Source organism: Notolepis coatsorum, assembly GCF_963971535.1.
Source record: "Notolepis coatsorum genome assembly, chromosome: 15".
Classification (NCBI taxonomy): domain Eukaryota; kingdom Metazoa; phylum Chordata; class Actinopteri; order Aulopiformes; family Paralepididae; genus Notolepis; species Notolepis coatsorum.
The window spans coordinates 68727961-68745381 of NC_140179.1; the positions used below are offsets into that span (position 1 = coordinate 68727961).

Here is a 17421-nt window from a genome sequence, read left to right on the forward strand (position 1 = left end):
TTATAAGGTATTGTATTGGTAAATTACCATAATCCTATACTGTGAATGTTACCAACAAACTCCTAAATGCACTGAAACAATGGTTGATTATCCTCCAGTGTTCACTTTTTATAAGGTATTGTCTTGGTAAATTACCATAATCCTATACTGTGAATGTTACCAACAAACTCCTAAATGCACTGAAACAATGGTTGATTATCCTCCAGTGTTCACTTTTTATAAGGTATTGTCTTGGTAAATTACCATAATCCTATACTGTGAATGTTACCAACAAACTCCTAAATGCACTGAAACAATGGTTGGTTATCATCACAGTGTTCACTTTTTATAAGGTATTGTCTTGGTAAATTACCATAATCCTATACTGTGAATGTTACCAACAAACTCCTAAATGCACTGAAACAATGGTTGATTATCCTCCAGTGTTCACTTTTTATAAGGTATTGTATTGGTAAATTACCATAATCCTATACTGTGAATGTTACCAACAAACTCCTAAATGCACTGAAACAATGGTTGATTATCCTCCAGTGTTCACTTTTTATAAGGTATTGTCTTGGTAAATTACCATAATCCTATACTGTGAATGTTACCAGCATATAATGCACAGCAACAATGGTTGGTACTGATGACTTGTCACCCAGTTTATTGAACATATTTTACAATAAAAATGTTCATGGCATCAAAGTTTCAAGTTTTTTGCATTGTAAAGTATTCTGTATTTTATAATAATGTTGTCTGGACCTACACCAGTAGTTATAAAACTTACTTGTTCATTAGCGCCAGGCATATCAATCAAATGACCAACAAAGTAATCAATCAATCAAACAAATCAATCTATGAATCAAACTATCAACAAAACAATCAAACATTCTATCAAGCAAATGACCAACAAAGTAATCAATCAAACAAATCAATCTATGAATCAAACTATCAACAAAACAATCAAACATTCTATCAATCAAATGACCAACAAAGTAATCAATCAATCAAACCAATCAATCTATGAATCAAACTATCAACAAAACAATCAAACATTCTATCAAGCAAATGACCAACAAAGTAATCAATCAATCAAACCAATCAATCTATGAATCAAACTATCAACAAAACAATCAAACATTCTATCAAGCAAACTATCAACAAAACAATCAAACATTCTATCAATCAAATGACCAACAAAGTAATCAATCAATCAAACAAATCAATCTATGAATCAAACTATCAACAAAACAATCAAACATTCTATCAATCAAATGACCAACAAAGTAATCAATCAATCAAACCAATCAATCTATGAATCAAACTATCAACAAAACAATCAAACATTCTATCAAGCAAATTACCAACAAAGTAATCAATCAATCAAACAAATCAATCTATGAATCAAACTATCAACAAAACAATCAAACATTCTATCAAGCAAACTATCAACAAAACAATCAAACATTCTATCAATCAAATGACCAACAAAGTAATCAATCAATCAAACAAATCAATCTATGAATCAAACTATCAACAAAACAATCAAACATTCTATCAATCAAATGACCAACAAAGTAATCAATCAATCAAACAAATCAATCTATGAATCAAACTATCAACAAAACAATCAAACATTCTATCAATCAAATGACCAACAAAGTAATCAATCAATCAAACAAATCAATCTATGAATCAAACTATCAACAAAACAATAAAACATTCTATCAATCAAACCAATAAAACAATCTGTCAAACAATCAATCAATCAAACCATCCATCCATCCATCCCAGTCTAAATTGCTTTATAACACGTTCAGTACCTATTATCACCCCGCCGGCACACCTTTCATAAAAGTGCCTGTAACTTCTGTTCTAAATAATTTACCTCCACTTTTATCTTTTGTTGACGTTTTTTAACTTGTAATTGTGAACGAACGAAGACATGCAGAAACAAACGGTTTTTTGCATTGTGTACATCAACTTGTCGTCTTCAAATGAGCCCAACCATTTCCCCATAGTTATAATATAAAATATAGAAATAGCTCCGCTAAGATCATGAGATATGCTAGAATCGTCCAGGAATCCTGGCAACCCACAGTCATTTTCCGGATTTTTGGCCGGCACCCAAAGTGTTAACTATGAGCCAACAACAAGGTTTTTGCATCCAAATGTTGCCCGAAGCCTCAACTACAACTGTGTGGAATCAGATTATTCTTTCCGTTTGGGACTTTTGAGTTTTTAACCAAAAGGCAATGGGTGCACCTATTAGGAATTCAATGCGCCCCCCCCCCCCCCCCCCCCCAGATTAGCTCTGTTCACTTATTGACAGGGCCACAAAACATTCACTTATTCCCTTAGGTCTGCTCGTGCAAAGCACCTCAAAGGCGCTTAAAACAAAATTAAATTACAAACATCACAAAACAAACTGGTCAGACTACTACTTGACCTTACCCCCAGAACCCACCTCACCCCTGCCCACTTTGACAACCTAGGATGGCTTAGAGTAGACGACAGAGTACAGCAACTTGCAATGGGCCTGGTCTACAAGATACACTATACGACTAAGGTACCCATGTACATGTCAAAATACTTCCCAAAGGTCAGTGAATACCACAACCACTACACCAGAGGAAGCTCAACAAATCATGTTAAACCCAGATTCGGCTCAAACAAGGGACTAAATACGTTTCGCAATTATGCCACATCAATGTGGAACGCCCTACCTAAAGCTGTAAAGGAATGTGAATCCCTACCCACATTCAAAACCGCTCTTAAAGAGCACCTACGGGAGGCTGCAATTCGAAACTGGCCACCGTAAATGCCCAAAACCCCCACCACCTCCTAATAGACAGTCTCCTCCCCACCGCATGTATATATTCCCTCCCCGCCGTATGTATATCTCTCTCCCACCCACCCACCCCCTCCTAATGTACAGTCCCCTCCCCATCATATGTATATACTCTGTCAGGATCTAGGGGTAACAGTACTGTATATTTGAATACCGTTTATGTCACAAATGTATCAGTACTAAATACCTATATGTCCCTATGCCATAAATGTCATGTATGTTGTGTATGTCATAAATGTCTATATGAATTGAAAATGGGGGACCCTGATGGAAACAAGACTAACGTCTTTCTCAGGTCTGCATCCCCTTAACAATTGTGTGTATTGAGCCGTACTGTATTGTACCCATTCTGCAATCTGTTAAATAAAGTTTTCATTCATTCATTCATTCACTCTGATGGACTGGTTGTCTTTATGGACAGGCTATGTTGTGCTGCTCTGGCTCTGGGCTGTGCTGCTACTTTCTGCAATAATTAACAGATGCTACATGGGTTATCATACTATCATGGCTGCTTTCCAACCCCTAGCCAGAGTATAAAAGTGGAATTTGGCAAGTGATACTAAAGAACATCATCAGCTTAAACTCACATTGATGACTGCTACCCTTGATTTGCACAATACTGCAAACTACCCAGTTCCATAGCCTGCACTTAAACTGCCCAGCATTCTCACACAGCCTTCGGATAACACAAAAGTTATCATAATTGAATTCATTGTCAAAGACATTTCCCAATATGAACCAACAAAATAATTTCAACAAAACATCATGTCCACTGTCTGATTAAAAATAATCTTTCTGACATCCAAGATTTAAACTTCTTCCAGTTTAGTCCTGGCTCCTTACCCTTGAAACTAATACATCGCCTTCCCTTTCTGTCCTCTCTTTCCTCAATCTTTGAGAGTAAATGATCACACATTAACCTTGATAATGTACGTTCTAGTGTCTGTTGACCAAAAACACCTTTCCCAGAGGTTTAAGCTAGGCTAGTGGTTCGTATCTTCTTCCATTAATTTATGTTAAGCTAGGCTAGCTTGCAGCCGGATAGCTTTCTACAGGACGCACAGAGAGGAAATTGGTATCCATTTTCTTATCTGACTCTGGAGAAGGCGGTAAGTGCATTTCCCATAATGTTGCCATGTTTCTTTAAAAGATTTCTATATGGTCTACCAAAAGGTTGTAAGTAAACATGTAGAGAGTCTGCCATTATGTGGCTGGATAACCAGTCATCTAAATAGTATAAAAACAAAACATAGATGAAATAAGTAAGGTCATGATATCTGAAGCCAGAAACTATTATGGTTCTCATGAAACTTTCTGAAGGCAGAACTATATGTTTCTTATTATCCTTTTCCGTGTTGGAAAATAACGCTCTTCCTGTGCCAACAGGATACATGACCGTGTCATTTTGACGATGGAGGACACAGGATTATTCTTTGTCCACCTCTACACACACTGACATCGTTATATGCCACACCGCTCATCCTGTTCAAAGATTAAAAAGTCTTTCAACTCTCTGTCCTATTTGATCCAGTGGAAACCAGAAACAGCGTGCCGTATCCAAGCAACAAGATCGTTGCCAGGTGACTGATAACGGAGGACCAGAGACCAGAGACTATGTGCATGTGACAGATTTCAGATGAACAAGACGAGGCAGAGAGCAACTCAAAGGTGTCTTTGATGATGACCCTATCTTGGTCATAATTTCATTGAATGTGACACTGAAACATACAGTGAATCAGCTTAATATGACATGTTACAACCAATAAATCACCTCGCCTATTAAATGAAAGGGCTCATGATTATGGACATATGACTTGATATTAAAAGTGAATTATGATAACCGGTCACCGGACATTTATTGCACGTTAATAAGCTTGCCTAATTAGTGCAGCAAATTGTAACATGGGCAGTGGTGGCTTATCAGAGGAGACATATCCAAGCAAATATGAAGCCATTAGTAGAGGCCACTGGCCAGAGGGATTATCAAACATAGTTCCTGCCACAATACTAGTCCTTTCATGTGGAAGCTGTGTGTGTGTGTGTGTGTGTGTGTGTGTGTGTGTGTGTGTGTGTGTGTGTGTGTGTGTGTGTGTGTGTGTGTGTGTGTGTGTGTGTGTGTGTGTGTGTGTGTGTGTGTGTGTGTGTGTGTGTGTGTGTGTGTGTGTGTGTGTGTGTGTGTGTGTGTGTGTGTGTGTGTGAGATAACGATCATTTTCACAGCGTTGCGGCTGACAAAACCAACCCCTTTTATTCTTGCCTGAAGCTGTGTGTGTGCGTTTACTTTGATTAGATGCAGTGGTTTTAGCATGATGTGTTTGTTTACAGTGTGCCATTTTGCTTTAGTGAAGCCGTGATGTGTGAGACAAATATAGCACTGTGAGTTAAAGGGGAACTTCACAAAAGAAAAAACGATGCTGATTTATTTTGCACATAATCTCACATCCAAAAACTCTTTTGCACACGTTCATTTAGTTTGACAGTCATTAGGAGTAAATGAGTTTGAATATGGCCACCGATGATGTCATTGGGGGACGTTGAATCCTTGTGTTGTGTTAATTAACAGCTCTGTGAAATGATATAGATGATAAATAGCAATACCTTGTCTTATAGGGACTGCTACCATATCATTTCATGGAGCTGTAATTAACGCAACACAATGATTCAATGTGCCTCGATGACATCACTGGTGGCCATATTCAAACTAATTTACTTTCAATAACTGTCAAACTAAATGAATGTGTGTAAACTGTTTTTGGATGTGTGCGAGATTATGTGTCAAATAAATCAGCTATTTTTTTGGTGAAGTGCCCCTTTAAGTATGCAATTACATTGCTTGAATAAATGCTACATACTGGTAAAGTAAGGATCATCCGTCCTTGTATGGGAGATGGGCACAGAGACGGTCAATAACTCATTACTTGAATCCACTTCCTGTTATTTTTCAGTAGACCTACACAAACCTAAACTTTGTGAATGAATCGGCAAAAGGCATGTTTCATATTTTGACCCATTTGTTACTTGAATCAAGAAGAAACACTCATAATGTGAATGACCAGTCCCCCATCACCTCTTAAAGGGATAGTTCAGATTCTTTGGAACTCTAGAGACCTATGGGCTACTTACCAATGATGATGTTGATGATCAGTACAGTCCTTTCTGAGCATAGTCCATGCTGTTCCTCATATTAGCTCAGGCTAATATCAAGTTAGCCACACAAACGAATGCAAAGCCAATGGGGTCAAACTCCTGGGGTCTGAAATTTGCTAATTTGTGTGCATTGTTGAGAGTAAATTTCACTTCAATAGGGAAAATCTGAACTATCCCTTTAACATCTTTTACCATCCACGTGCACCAGATAGAAACGTTATACTCAAGAGAGAGAGAAACACCAACAAAATATGACGTAACCTGTGCAGTCCTTTCAATGTCAAAATACTTCCCAAAGGTCAGTGAATACCACAACCACTACACCAGAGGAAGCGCAACAAATCATGTTAAACCCAGATTCGGCTCAAACAAGGGACTAAATACGTTTCGCAATTATGCCACATCAATGTGGAACGCCCTACCCAAAGCTGTAAAGGAATGTGAATCCCTACCCACATTCAAAACCGCTCTTAAAGAGCACCTACGGGAGGCTGCAATTCGAAACTGGCCACCGTAAATGCCCAAAACCCCCACCACCTCCTAATAGACAGTCTCCTCCCCGCCTATTCCCTCCCCGCCGTATGTATATCTCTCTCCCACCCACCCACCCCCTCCTAATGTACAGTCCCCTCCCCATCATATGTATATACTCTGTCAGGATCTAGGGGTAACAGTACTGTATATTTGAATACCGTTTATGTCACAAATGTATCAGTACTAAATACCTATATGTCCCTATGCCATAAATGTCATGTATGTTGTGTATGTCATAAATGTCTATATGAATTGAAAATGGGGGACCCTGATGGAAACAAGACAAACGTCTTTCTCAGGTCTGCATCCCCTTAACAATTGTGTGTATTGAGCCGTACTGTATTGTACCCATTCTGCAATCTGTTAAATAAAGTTTTCATTCATTCACGTCTAATTTTGCTATGACAAAGAACATGTACTGCCAAATTCATGCCGTCATCACCACATTCTTCCTTTGTGTGTTTTGCTGCCACCTTCCTGTCATATTTGGTTAGTACAAGGAGAACGCTGCAGTCTATGGGGAAAGAAAGAGCATGTCTGCCATCTAGTGGACAAGAAAGTGCACTGAAACACATGTGTCAACTAATAGGTCAGATAGAAAGCAAACATCCCAGCATCTACTAATAATCTACTAACAAAGAATCCACAAGCCGCTTATTGATAATGTAATCCCTAGGAAATAAAAATGTGACTACTCTGGATTTCTGTCAAAAAAAGTATTTTGTCACAGATATGTAACCATTTAACCAGCTAAATATCTCAACTACAAGAGGTGCTCTTTATTATTGTCTCCATTTTTTGTCATCACCCAGTCCATTACCATAGATGTGACTCTTTACTGATTCAGAAACTTGTCAGAAACTTGACAAGTTAGAAGAAATCAATAGCTGACATTTTGTTTGTTTGTATTTATTAGAAATACAGTATATACCGTAGTATAATTAAATTATAATACATTTTTTAATTCAAGACCAGGTTGAGCCCAAGAGTTTCCACAATATAAACCCAAAAGGTTCCATTTTGAAAAATGTGAGCCGCCTTTCCTTGTATTCGTACAATAGGTCAATGTGCTTCATGGACATTGCATTGTACTTTTCTTCTTCCAAGTTTGCCTCGTGTTCAATTAACTTTTTCTGTGGGATTATTTACAAATCGACGTTTTAAGTGAAAACAACTGTTCATTTTCAAACTTCAGAAGGGTCTTGAACACCTTGCATTTTGTTAAAAATAATAATAAAAATAAATGTCTTTCTGGCAATGACATCATTATGTCCATCCGATTTTTTTTAATCGATAGAAATTCGTTGGGTGTAAAACACACACAGTACAAATTAGATGTCAAATCAACAAAAGACAACGACTCTTCATTCTCAAATCTTCAAAAACAAAAAGATCATTGAAGCTCAATACAAAAAACAAACAAACAAACAAACAAAACCTTTATACACAACATTATAATCATCTAAAGTTTAGGAAAACAAAAACATCTTTCTGGCCACATCCTCACGTCTACCATGTTTTTTTTTTTTATCAACGGAAAGCCCCTTCGAGTGGAAATACACTGTAGAAAAATAAGGTTGTCAAGTCGAATAAATCAAGATACATTTTAACTGATGACTACGCCAAGTCTTAAAACAGCAACAACAACGAAAAGTCTTGAATTAAAAAGGTTTCCTGTACAGAGGCTCGTCATAAAAGATACATTATGGAACAGAGATTGGTGCCTCTGGAAGGCATTTGTTTGGGCATGTTGTTTCCTGGCGTTGTTGGTAGTTGCCTACTATGTCGGCGAAGTGATGTGTGACAATATCACATAATAATAAGCATAGTTTCAAGATGGTGATCACCCAAATAATTGGGTGTGTGGGGGGCACCTGCAATCACTGCAGAGTGGAGACACCCATCATCACCTTTGACACGCTGCACTGTTACAACCCGCTGGCTGGTTAACATTGGCTAGACTACAAAGCCACGTTGGGTCGAGCGTCATCACATCGCATTGTGTCATCACAGTGCAACCATTGAAACAATAGAAAATATAAATAGCTGGAGCTTTTTCGGTTTTCTAAATGACCAGTGAGCTAGGAATATACAGGCTATGACTAATTCCGACTTTCAAGTGACCAGAACGGAACACCGAAAGATCAATAAATGTATTGCCGAGCATTCTGACGATGTCCATGTGTTCACAGCATCCAAAGTGACTAAATTGACCTTTTATCTTCTAAACCACTGGCTTCAATGGCGAGGTTTCCAGGGGGGGGGGTCCCCCGCAGCAAAATGAAGAATAGTTGAAATTCATAATCGTTTGATTCGTTATTAAGTTAGTACAACAAGAAAATGTATAAGAATGACTAGTTTCACTCTTCTCATGGTCATCTCCCCAGCCTCAGTGCAGTAACACAGTTCTGTGCTACACTATATAGAACTGACATCTCCTTAGATGGGGGTCGTTGGTACAAAGTCTTATTAAATGAGGGACCATGGGCTACTGTGTATCTATAGAGGTCCCTGACACCACATTTGGGAACCCTTACTAAACAATAGGGGTGTAACAATACACACATTTTAGAATTATATACCAATTTCGATTTTGATTCTTTATGCATCAAGATGTATTCATACTACAGAGCTCTCATACATATATATATAATACACAGCTTGCCTCAGAAAAAACATGTTTTATTTTACAAGTGATAAATGAAAGTATTTATAGTGTTACTGAGAAAAGAGAATCGTCAAAACAGTTTGAAACACCGTCCCTCAGCTACTATAAAAAAAATTCTTGTTGGCACTGAGTTTATTTATGCAAGTATTTATTTTTTATATAAATGTTAAGCTTTTTGATCTATAAAAAAAGGAGATATATTTAGATACACTGTATTGAAGGTAAATGTTTTAGAATTTTTTATTCTGTATTGAGATAGTTACACCCCTAATAAACAACTAGATATAGCCTACTAAGAATTTGCTTAATTTCCTAGGAGAGAGAGAGTTACTGGTATGATCTAGACGCGTCTATACTTTCCGTAGCCGCATTTCTGCAGGACGCTCTCTGATTGGCCACTGACTGACGCTCTCTGATTGGCCACTGACATGTTTGCCCAATCGCGTGACGAGCTGTGTCTTTGCCCATTTCCGCGTCGAACAGCCTGCAAACTACCTGGCGTTCTATCGCCATGCTCTAAGACAAACTCTAACCTTAACCTACTCCGAAAGAGTGCCTAAGCCTAACCAGTGTAGAAACTGACGTCGGCCAATCAGAGAGCGTCCTGCAGAAATGCGGCTACGGAAAGTATAGACACGATCTAGACACCAGTTTGAAAAAACTGTAGCCAGGCTAAGTCTATGATCGGTTTAAATGTTTGTTTTTTTGTTGCCGAGGGCTACAATGTATCAATCCCTCTGAATTTGTGATATATTTTAAAGGCATTTCCTTTGGGGCTGAAATCCCCATGGCCCTCCATCATCATGTTTGAAATTAAACAGCCCTATGCACTGGAGGAATGCATTTACCCAACATACCGATATGAGCAAAATGAGGTCTGTAAAAATATTCAGAATGTCATATCTGTCAATCATAATGTATGGTTTAATAATCGCCCAGCCCTAATTTCCGAAAACATTCTGCACCTTCCGTCTCACACACCCGATTACTTGTTTGACTTCAAAGTGATAGGCTGTACAAATGCTGAAACGTTTCCCGCCAAAATAAAAGGTCCATGTCTCCATCTCTGCACGCCATCGAGATGGTGTGTCAGTAAAACAGAGCTCGCCTCTCTCACCACTTGCCCCTCTTGCTCCAGTCCTTGGGGGTGAAATGAAGGCATTTCGAATCTATGCGCAAATGCCTCTTCTGCATGGCTTTCTCGTGGCCGTCCACAATGTCGTCCGAGAGGGTCAGGATGTACTGGCCCTTGTAGTAGTTGATGAGGTTGAGATACTGGAGCGTGGAGATGACGTCCTCCTTCTTCACGCTCGTGATCTCGCTGATCTCGTTGATGGTGATCTGGGGCCTCTCCCCGTTGTCGGGCTTCAGGTCCATCAGGATCTCCAGGATGGTCTGAGACCAGTAGGAGCGGTAGGAGAGCAGACCCAGGTCGGAGAGGGGCTTCTCGGGCGTGCCCGTCTTCCCCTCCACCTTGGACAGCTCGTAGCTGAACTCGATGAGCAACTTGCCGTAACCCCGGCGCTGGTACGGCGGCAGGGTGAGGATGCACGCCACGTTGTAATCCTCCGTCGACTCCTTCTCCTTGGAGAAGTAGCCCACGATGTGGAAGCCCTTGGAGTCGTACTCCGTCATCACGTAGAAGAGGAAGGGGTCCGTGTCGTAGTACAAGGTCTTGTGGTCCAGGAAGCACTTGGCCAGTAAGCACAGGTTCTGGGAATAGTTTTTGTTCTTCCTGCCGTCGATCTCGAAGAACGAGATGGTGCCCTTGCGGTAGATCTCGTTGCCCGGGGGGTGCCGGAGGTTACACTTGGTCAGGTGCCTCTGCAGACACGTGAGACTCTTGAGGTACTTGAGGCAGAACTCGCAGAGGTAGAGGATGGGCAGGGCGGTGAGCTCCTGCGGGTATGGGGAGAAGTACCAGGGCTTCAGCCGGTGGCGGCCGAGCTCGATACACTCAATGTTTTTCATCCGGGTCACAATGTCATCGTGGCTGCGGTCCGACACCAGACTGCCGGTCATGCGTGGGGCGGACGGGATGCCGTCGGTGCTGTCCAGAGAGTCCTCCTCGGCACCGCCGCAGTGGGCCTTCCTCTTCCGGCCCGGCTGAGAGATGAGTCGCCGTGCTGTGCCGTTCGTCGTGAGAGAGGTGAGCTGGTCGTGGTCGTCGCGGGACTTGAAGTCCCTCCCTGCAGGGTAAACAGACGCCTGAGAGGCCTCAGTTGAACTAGGAAGTGATGATGCTGAGGTGACTGGGGACACTTGGGTTGCCAGGGAAACGGAGTCTCCTTTCCTCTTGGGTGTGGGGAGGGTTTTGCCCCTGGAAGGAGTTGTGGCAGACTGTAAGTTGAGATCTGTTAGACTTTTCCTCACATCTCTCTCTGGGGAATTGGGTCGGGAACCTGGAAGACCATTCTTGGTGGGTGGTTTAGCTTCCTTTTTAGGGAACTGGAGCTTCTTCACGTCCAGCCTGTCTGGTGTGACCCACTCATCCAAACGCTTGTTGAAGTCAATATAGTGCACATAGTAGAGCTTTCTCCCATTGCTCTCCTTCACGCTAAGAATTTCAGCCAGCGGCCATTCGTTCTCATTTTCTTGATTTTTACGAAGAACGGGAAGGCAACATCCCTCAACAACATCAACCAATGTTGCGTTGTCCGCCATTTTGGTCGTCTGTGGCAGAGTGGGGGTCGCGGCGTGCCGATTGTCCCCAAGGGCTTTACAAAATCAAGTCTAGACACACGTTGACGAAACGATAAAGATTCCTTCGACGGCTATATGTCCGACAGTTTGCAACCAGAATGTTATTTGAACCGGAAAAGGCTCTCCGCTTCTGGAGAACAGTAGTCCAGTCTCTAAAAACCCAAGTTGTTTACTTCCGCAAATCGCGAGTCGCTTCTTTGACGCTGACGTCGCGCGCATGTGACGTCACCCAAGTGTCAACATGGAGGGGAGTGGGGACGCCGCCACGAATTCACTACTGAGAGATGGTAACATTGCAATTATAATAACATTTTCTTTCACTAGGATTACGCGTGATAGTATAGTCGTCCATGTCGTCTGTGTGTGTGTTATACACGGCGTCTAATTATATTGACAGCGTCGTTGTTTTGGACCCCGGAACAACAGCTTCTTTGAGTTGTCATGATGATGTATCCGTGTCAGATGGTTGTAGTGTAGTCAGTGTCTAGATGCTCACCTTTTATTTCTGGGTTTCAATGTATTTTCAGTATGCATTCTTCGCCTCACAGTATGTTATAGACTCTGATGTAAACAAGACGAAAGTCTTTCTCTGGTCTGCATCCCCTTAACAATTGTATGTATTGAGCTGTACTGTACTGTACCCATTCTGCAATCTGTTAATAAAGTTTTCAATCAATCAATCAAAGGCTACCTGTCGTCAGGCTGCAACATACTGTTATCAACCTCATTACTTTTAGAAGTTCGATGGCATGGGGGACCCTGATGTAAACAAGACGAAAGTCTTTCTCTGGTCTGCATCCGCTTAACAATTGTGTGTATTGAGCCGTACTGTACTGTACCCATTCTGCAATCTGATACGGTTTTCAATCAATCAATCAATCAAGCAATCAATCAATCAATCACAATATAGGCTACTCAACATTTTTCAGGGTGTTTAGAATAGTCCTCCTAACCTATATACTTACCTAGCAACATATTGCCAGATGGGTGGATCACAGAATACCCACATCCCATTAGGTGTGCTCCCACAATAGGCGTGCAACACCTCTGTCTGTAGCAGTCATTGTAATTTGAGAACAAAAACTGCAAACTAAGAACAAGAAGTATGAATGAATGATCATTGCATTTATGTAGCGCATTTCTAGATACTCAAATCACAGTCAAAAACATTTACCACGTGCAATTTAAAGTGCCTTGTTGTAAGGCTGGGGGGTATACTGAGTATGAAGGTATACCATCACAGATCCATGCAGAGCTATGGATTTTTACTGTGTATACATTAGAGGTGGGCATAGATTAATTTTTTTAATCTAGATTAATCTATCTGCAATCCTGGATTTAATCTAGATTAATCTAGATTAAAATGACTAAAAAAAAAAAAAAAAAAACTGCCGAAGGCATTCAAAATATGTGTGTTCCTTATGTTTCTCAGGCCAGGTGGCCCATTACACCATGAGCCCATCTCCCGTTTCCAAAATGCATTACAGACTGTTTGAAAAAGCTGTTTTGCTATGATAATTGGTAATGAAATATCAAAATAATGTTCAATAAGATGTACTTGTGTTTAATAAGTTGTTTTATTCAGAAGTTAACACAAATAAATAATATTACCAGTACAGTACAGTATCTAGCACACTCTCAGGAGCAAAACAGAAAGAATCATTTCAAACTTGAACTATGTGACGTGGCTTGAATCAACTGCTTCAGTGGAGTTGCTCAGTGGCCAATGGTGTCAACTGTGGTTGTACTGGGCAGCTCCCAGGTGTGAATGTGAAGCAGGGCGTTCCTGAAAAAGAGCATCTGTGCTCAGCTCTAGTATACATACATACGGGTCCGACAGCCGGAGTCGAACCCGGTGTCTCTTGCGTTGGTGACGAGCGCAATGTCCGCTGCACCACCCAGCCGCCCCCAAAAAAACTTTATTTGAACACATCACACATCCCATCACACAGGATTCAAACACTTGCTGAGGCACTTGCAATAAATGAGACATTTCATCCCCCTGCCAGCACAAGAACATGAGGTGCATTTATTAGATCTGCAGCTACACACCCCTGTTACCTGAGACAATGTGTCTCCTGCGGAAACTGTGCTCCACTTGACGAAGAGTTTCTCCCCATCGGTAGTCCATCCCCATTCAACAACCGGGGGACAAGGGAGTTGTAGAGGGCTGTTCCCCCACAGCCATCCTGCCTGGACTGTATCTCTCAACAGATGCTGTAGAAGTGCATCCTGTCTTGGGGGCAGGTCTCGCAGCTCATCTTTAACTGACTGCTTGAACAGCTGGAATCTGAGTCCATCTATACTTGCACAGTCATACAGTCCAGCCTTGTTGTACCAGCTCATTACCCAGGGTTCAATAACTTCCATGCTGTTCCTAACAGTCTCAATACTAGGGCAGCAACTTAGTCCTCTCAATGCAGCAGTGAGCTCTGTCAACTTACTGTGGTTCATCCAGGCTTTGAATTGAGCATTCTTTGATTGGCCAAAGAAGGTGCTCTGCTCACAGAATCACAGCCATTGAAATAATGGAACACAGGCATGGCATCAGCCACATCTCCACCAAGCTTCTTGTGTGCTTCTGTGATTGAGTAGAACTGGCATTTGTCCGGAACAGCAAAGTCGACAAAGTTGCAAATCACAACATACTGACCGGAACTTTGTAGTGAACCCTAGTAGGATGACAACTACATCGGAGTCAACTGTTCTAACCGTAACTGACTTAATCCCCTTGTTTAGCATGTCCATCTCATGGCAAATGATGCGGTTGTTAGCCTCCTCAAGCATCTCTATGCGGTCATAAAGCTGGATCTCAACATTTTCGCCAACGTTTGCAAGGATCTTCCTGCCGTAGGTGATGCTGAACTCCTTGCTCCAGTTCCATGCATGTTCCTTAGCAATCCTGGCAAACATTAAATTCAGGGCTACCTTGTTGCCTTGATTAGACAGAAAAGCTTCAAAGAATTGCTTAGATTCCGGCACGGTGTCATTCTCGCTGAAGGCCATCTGTGAACTACCTGCTGACCCCCGATTATTCCTAGTCGCAGTCTTAATGTTCATAGTCTGGTAGAGGTCAGCCACAATGTCAATACGATTTGTTTCCTTCTCATGAACAATCTTGGCAACGCTGTTCAACACCTTGAAGACAAAGTCCCGGAATGTCATGCCTTTGGTGAGAGACTTCGCCAGGATTCGTACTTGCACACAGGGACCGAAATTAGAGAGCGCCACCCGCCATTTGCGCTCAGTTTTTACGTTTGGCGCCTCCCACTGAGACGTCTGAGCGCCGTGTGGCGCTCAATCAAATAGTCATGTGAAAACCGAAAATCATGATCAAATTCTTTAGCGGAGTTCTCACTCGCTGTCTCAGCAGACATGAAGCGCGCACTGCTGCTGCTACCCCCTCCCCACCTGTTTCTGTATGCTGCATGTAAACAGAGGCTATTGCCGCCGAGTCACCGTGACGTTAGTTAGCACTTAGCACTGCTGCTCCTACCCCTGTATGCCTGCATGTAAACAGAGGCTATTGCCTCTCCGTGACGTTAGTCTAGTCAGTGTGGGACCTTCGTGAGATAACGTTAGCTACCGTTACAAAATGACCCAGTCAACTATTCACTTAGTTTAATACACGAGGCATTGTGTAACGTTATCCAGCCGGCTAGCTACGGATAGCTCCCGACATCAACAAATCCTCCAGCAATAGTCCAGTGCATAATACCTCCGTTGGCTAGGTAACTAGTCACTACGAAATGTCGCAGTAAACTAAATAGTTCACTGAGGCGTGCCGTTGTCCCAACGCCATCCAGCAGTAGCTACAGATAGCTCTTGGCATCAATGTCCTACAACATCAACAACAACATGCGTATTCGAGTCCCTGGTTTACATCGCATGAGTGAGGGCTGCTGACTAGGGTCCAGGTGCAGCGCCGGAGAATTCTTTTGCATGCTGAATGTAGCGTTTAGGGTCCAGCTGCACCCCCGGAGAATCCTTGCTGGAGCTGGAGGCCACTCGAGTATACACACAGACAGTGGAGCTGTTTGCAGACAGCGAGGTGGCGATGTCTCGCAGATAACACAACCACAAGTATGATTATATAATATATATATTTTATTAAAAAAAAATCTATATAAAATAATAATACAAAAAAAATGTATCAAAAAAAAGTTGGCGGGTAAGAAATATGCTTGGCGGGTAGATTCTTCCCATCTACCCGCCACTGGCCGGTGAGTCAAAAAGTTAATTTCGCTCCCTGCTTGCACAGATAGATCTATCACAAGTCCCTCTGAGGCTGTAGATTGAACTTGTACTCCGATGTCCTTCAGGATTTGAGACTTTTGGCTGTGATAAATGTCTCCATCCTTTCTTGACGGGGCTTCTGGTAAACCTGTGATTGAAATGAATAGTTTTACCAAAACTAAATTAGCACTGTCAAATCAATTCACTTATAAAATGAATAATTGAACGTCACTGTATCGAGAATCTGGTAAGACGAAAGTTGCCTGCGTCTAAAACATTGAATAACTTTGAAATTATATCAACTAGATTTACCTGTGAATTCACCACCAAAGAGCCTCCCTGTCTCTTCTTCTCTTGATCTGCAGGCCTCCTTCAGCTTTGCAAAGGTTCCTTTAGGTGGCTTGATTGCAGGGCTAGCAAGCTGGACTTTTGCACCTGAACTTGGGAGTTTCAGGGCATTTCGGGAGATTTTTGCACTAACATCCTTCTGAGCATATACAAATCGCTCCTGCACAAACTGGTCATGCTGTGTTTTGCCAACTGTAAAAACAAGGCTGGCATCTTTAGTTACCACATCTGGGAAGGGAATGGATGAGTTCAACCTCATGAACTGAGCTTGGTTGAAGGGGTTGGTAAGGATCCCCTGATACACCTTGAGAGTGTGGCTTGAAAACGTTTCCTTGAAGGAGTCCAGCATTTCTTTGTGTCCGTGTGCTAGATCTTGACCTTCGACCTCAGCTAGGTAGCACTGGATTTCGGGTACGGCAAGTTCGAGTTTCCTGAAGAATTCCTGATCTTCCCGATTGATGATATCGACGTATCCAGTGTCAGACTTGATGACCTTTATATTATGCTCCTGCTTTTGATCACATACAATCTTCGGAAATCGGTTACCTCTGGTGTTTACTGTGAAAGAGCCTGATAGAAATTCCTTGAACAACTCTGGGTGTCTCCATTTGAGCTCTTTGAGATCCTGAAGAAACACTGATGTCCATCTGGCATAGTGTGTATGATCAAGTGCAAAGTAAAGAGGAATGAGCTGCTCAAGTCCACAGACTATCATGATGAAGTTGGCCTCCCGAAAGTATCTGATGAAGATAAGATCCTTCTTGATTGCTTCAAGGACATTGGTCCAGTAGTGAAACATGGGGCTGTTTTCATTGGCCACCCAATTGCTCCAAATCAAACTGTTGTCCTCTAGATGTTTTGCCTGGAATGCCTCATCTCTCTTATTGGCCAGGACCACAGCCAGGATTTGAATGCAGTATCTAGCCTTCTTTATGGAATTCACATCACATACA

General features: G+C 41.7%; 2 protein-coding genes across 2 annotated transcripts in view; one reads left to right on the plus strand and one right to left on the minus strand.

The window, feature by feature from the left end:
- Positions 1–7656: 7656 nt before the first annotated feature.
- On the minus strand, positions 7657–12027 carry LOC311241519 (histone acetyltransferase KAT5-like). The gene has a single exon (XM_084330367.1). It carries the CDS (start codon positions 11843–11845, stop codon positions 10295–10297), a length of 1551 nt encoding a protein of 516 aa, XP_084186493.1. The 5' UTR covers positions 11846–12027; the 3' UTR covers positions 7657–10294.
- A 37-nt stretch (positions 12028–12064) lies between these two features.
- Positions 12065–17421, plus strand: part of cog5 (component of oligomeric golgi complex 5) — a 320599-nt gene continuing 315242 nt past the window's right edge. The window contains 1 exon segment of the mRNA XM_084330304.1: positions 12065–12171. Within this exon segment, the coding sequence (XP_084186430.1) occupies positions 12126–12171 (46 nt within the window). The 5' untranslated portion in view covers positions 12065–12125.